This window comes from Notothenia coriiceps, unplaced genomic scaffold (genome assembly GCF_000735185.1).
Source record: "Notothenia coriiceps isolate Sejong01 unplaced genomic scaffold, NC01 NC01_scaffold00014287, whole genome shotgun sequence".
Classification (NCBI taxonomy): domain Eukaryota; kingdom Metazoa; phylum Chordata; class Actinopteri; order Perciformes; family Nototheniidae; genus Notothenia; species Notothenia coriiceps.
The window spans coordinates 192204-194761 of NW_011346988.1; the positions used below are offsets into that span (position 1 = coordinate 192204).

Here is a 2558-nt window from a genome sequence, read left to right on the forward strand (position 1 = left end):
AAAAGTTGTAGTTGAAAGCAGAAAAACTAAGATGTTCAGGATTAGCTTCTCAGGAGCCAGATATTTCCTAAAGTACAGTGACCAAAACAGAACTACAACGAGAGTCTCAGATCTTTCATGTTCCCACAAACTAATGCTAATTTTGCTATGTTCTTGCTGGATGTGTAAACAGAAAACTGTAAATGGAGTTACTGAAATAAGCAGTTCTTCAAACACATTAGTTAGTGTGTGTGTGTGTGTGTGTGTGTGTGTGTGTGTGTGTGTGTGTGTGTGTGTGTGTGTGTGTGTGTGTGTGTGTGTGTGTGTGTGTGTGTGTGTGTTCTGACCTGTTTTGTTACTTGCCGCTGAGCTGACATTCATTGGCAGGGAACTCTTCCTCTCCGGTTCCTCCTGATGACAGAGAGCAGCACACTCAGTTATAAATTATGTGGCGGAAAATGTGTGGGGGTGTAACTGTTAACACATGGAGGCCAAAACAGGATGTACCACCATCACATCCAACAGCACCTGCATCTGAACCATGTCATTTTAGACTGAACCAAAACCTAAACCCCATGTCAGCATATTGGATAAACCAGTCACAGCCCTAGTGTTAAAGGGATATTTAGATATTGTAATATTATTGTATGAGGTACTTAACCATGGTGGACGAGCTAAAGCGGTAAAAATAGCTTTTGACTGAACCGATAAAGGTAAACAATAAGTCATTGTTGTATTTTTGTGTGATTTCTGTTGTTGTTTATCGTGTTCTGCTGCAAATCAAATTCCTACTAACAAGGACAATAAAGATGAACCGAACTGAACTTCTTTCCCTGTCACTTGGGGAAATGTGTCCACATAAAAGACAAATCCAAACACACATATTACCTTCCTGACAGAGACCTCATCGAGGGAGTTGTCTTTGTAGATCTTCTGTTTCTGTTTGGCCAGCGAAATCCAGCTGGGAGACTCAGAGCCAGCAGAAACACCCCGAGCTGCAGCTGGATCTGAATCAATACACAGCAGAGACACTGTTACACCACAGCTCAAGTCTTTGGGATGCTGTAAGCATTGCCACATAGTTTATGGAAAATAAAAAGTGTGTTTATGTGTGTGTACAAACCTGTCATGCGCTTGTTTTTCCCTCCACTGTCTCCTTGTACGTCTGGTTTCTTAGGGAGGGCGGGCTTGTTGCTGATAGGCTGACTTATGGAGGGCTTAACACTGATTGGCTGCGGAGACTCAACTCTACAGCTGGTTGGCTGAGCTGAAGGCTCCATGGAAGGCTGAATAAGATAAAAATAAATACAACGATTCAATACAAAACGTATTTTACACCTGCATTCAATACTTTTTTTGTCCACTTGGGGTCAGCAGAAACACGCAAGTAATCAGTTATTATTTACACATCCAGGATATAGGGGGCAAAATAAGTCTCAAATTTCTTCCCGTTAAGTGGGTATGACACGTTAAATGTTAAATGAGACACAGTTTCGTGAAAAGAAAGGTTAAGAACCTGAGTCAATATTCTGAGATATATTATCATAAGTCATTTTTCTAAGAAAGTTTTTAAATATAATGACTTTTCAGGGTTTTTGGTTTATTTTCCTTTACTGGCGTAAATGGGCCCCCATTATTTTAAACTCTGCTTTTGTTTTGTTTTTCCAAGAAAACCTAAAAGCTTATACCCTAACAAAACAATTAGTTTAAAGACGCAAAATCGCTTCTTAGTACCGAGGGAAACTGCAGTGTATAGTGACAGTTCTCTGTGGGTTGGTCACTATGAGCACCACCTTTCATATACAATTTGTTATTTGATCTATTGTTAAATATGACTTGTAGCTGCCTTAATACACTAAAACACCTTTGATGATGCATTTTGGTAACTTGTAGTTTCCTGGATTAAGTTAAAACAACTTCAGATCGGAAGCCAATTTTCCAAAAATTGGCAAAATAGACTAAGTATCTAAACTAATGATAAACTTTTATTTTAAGTCATCATATTAACCTGTTAAGCCCTGAGCCTGTTTTCCAGGTCTCAGGCTTGAAAATGACATTCCCAGAAGAAATGACTATATCTTCACTTCTAAAAGGGGTAAATTAATAACCAAAGATAAACCTGTGAGTTGGATGTAGAAAAGTCAGAATCAATATAGATGGTTTTTATTTTAAAGTAAATTCAGAAGAAAAAAATGTAAATGATAGTGTCCGTCCAACAAAAAAAACATTACTTATAGTGAAAACCACCCTTGAATGATGGGTTAGTAGACTAAAAGCGTTAGGAATCCAAACTATAACATATAATAAGTACCCTGTATCAAGATTGATACAAAACAAGTGACATTTGACCTTTTTAAAGAGATTTTAAAAAAACGAAACACTTCTGGGGTCATTTGGGTGGATTTGCCAAATCTCTGGGCCCCTCGTCGATTTTGATGATTGACACCTCTTTTTAACCGTTAGAGCCAATAGAATCGAGGGGAAGTTCCTAAAATCCATCTAAACATTACCCATTGGTGAATGAGTGATGCGCAGCCAGAATGCCCCTGAACCGGAAGCTGCGATACACTCTGATGGCT

General features: G+C 38.7%; 1 protein-coding gene across 1 annotated transcript in view; it reads right to left on the bottom strand.

Annotated features, from left to right (window-relative positions):
• LOC104948377 (vegetative cell wall protein gp1-like) overlaps positions 1–1296 on the bottom strand; it is a 3697-nt gene extending 2401 nt beyond the window's left edge. The window contains exons 1-3 of the mRNA XM_010774568.1: positions 1103–1296; positions 868–986; positions 327–390 (exon numbers count right to left, since the gene is read on the bottom strand). Coding sequence (XP_010772870.1) covers positions 327–390; positions 868–986; positions 1103–1259 — 340 coding nt within the window. The 5' untranslated portion in view covers positions 1260–1296. The remainder of the gene's footprint in view (positions 1–326; positions 391–867; positions 987–1102) is intronic.
• Positions 1297–2558: the final 1262 nt, after the last annotated feature.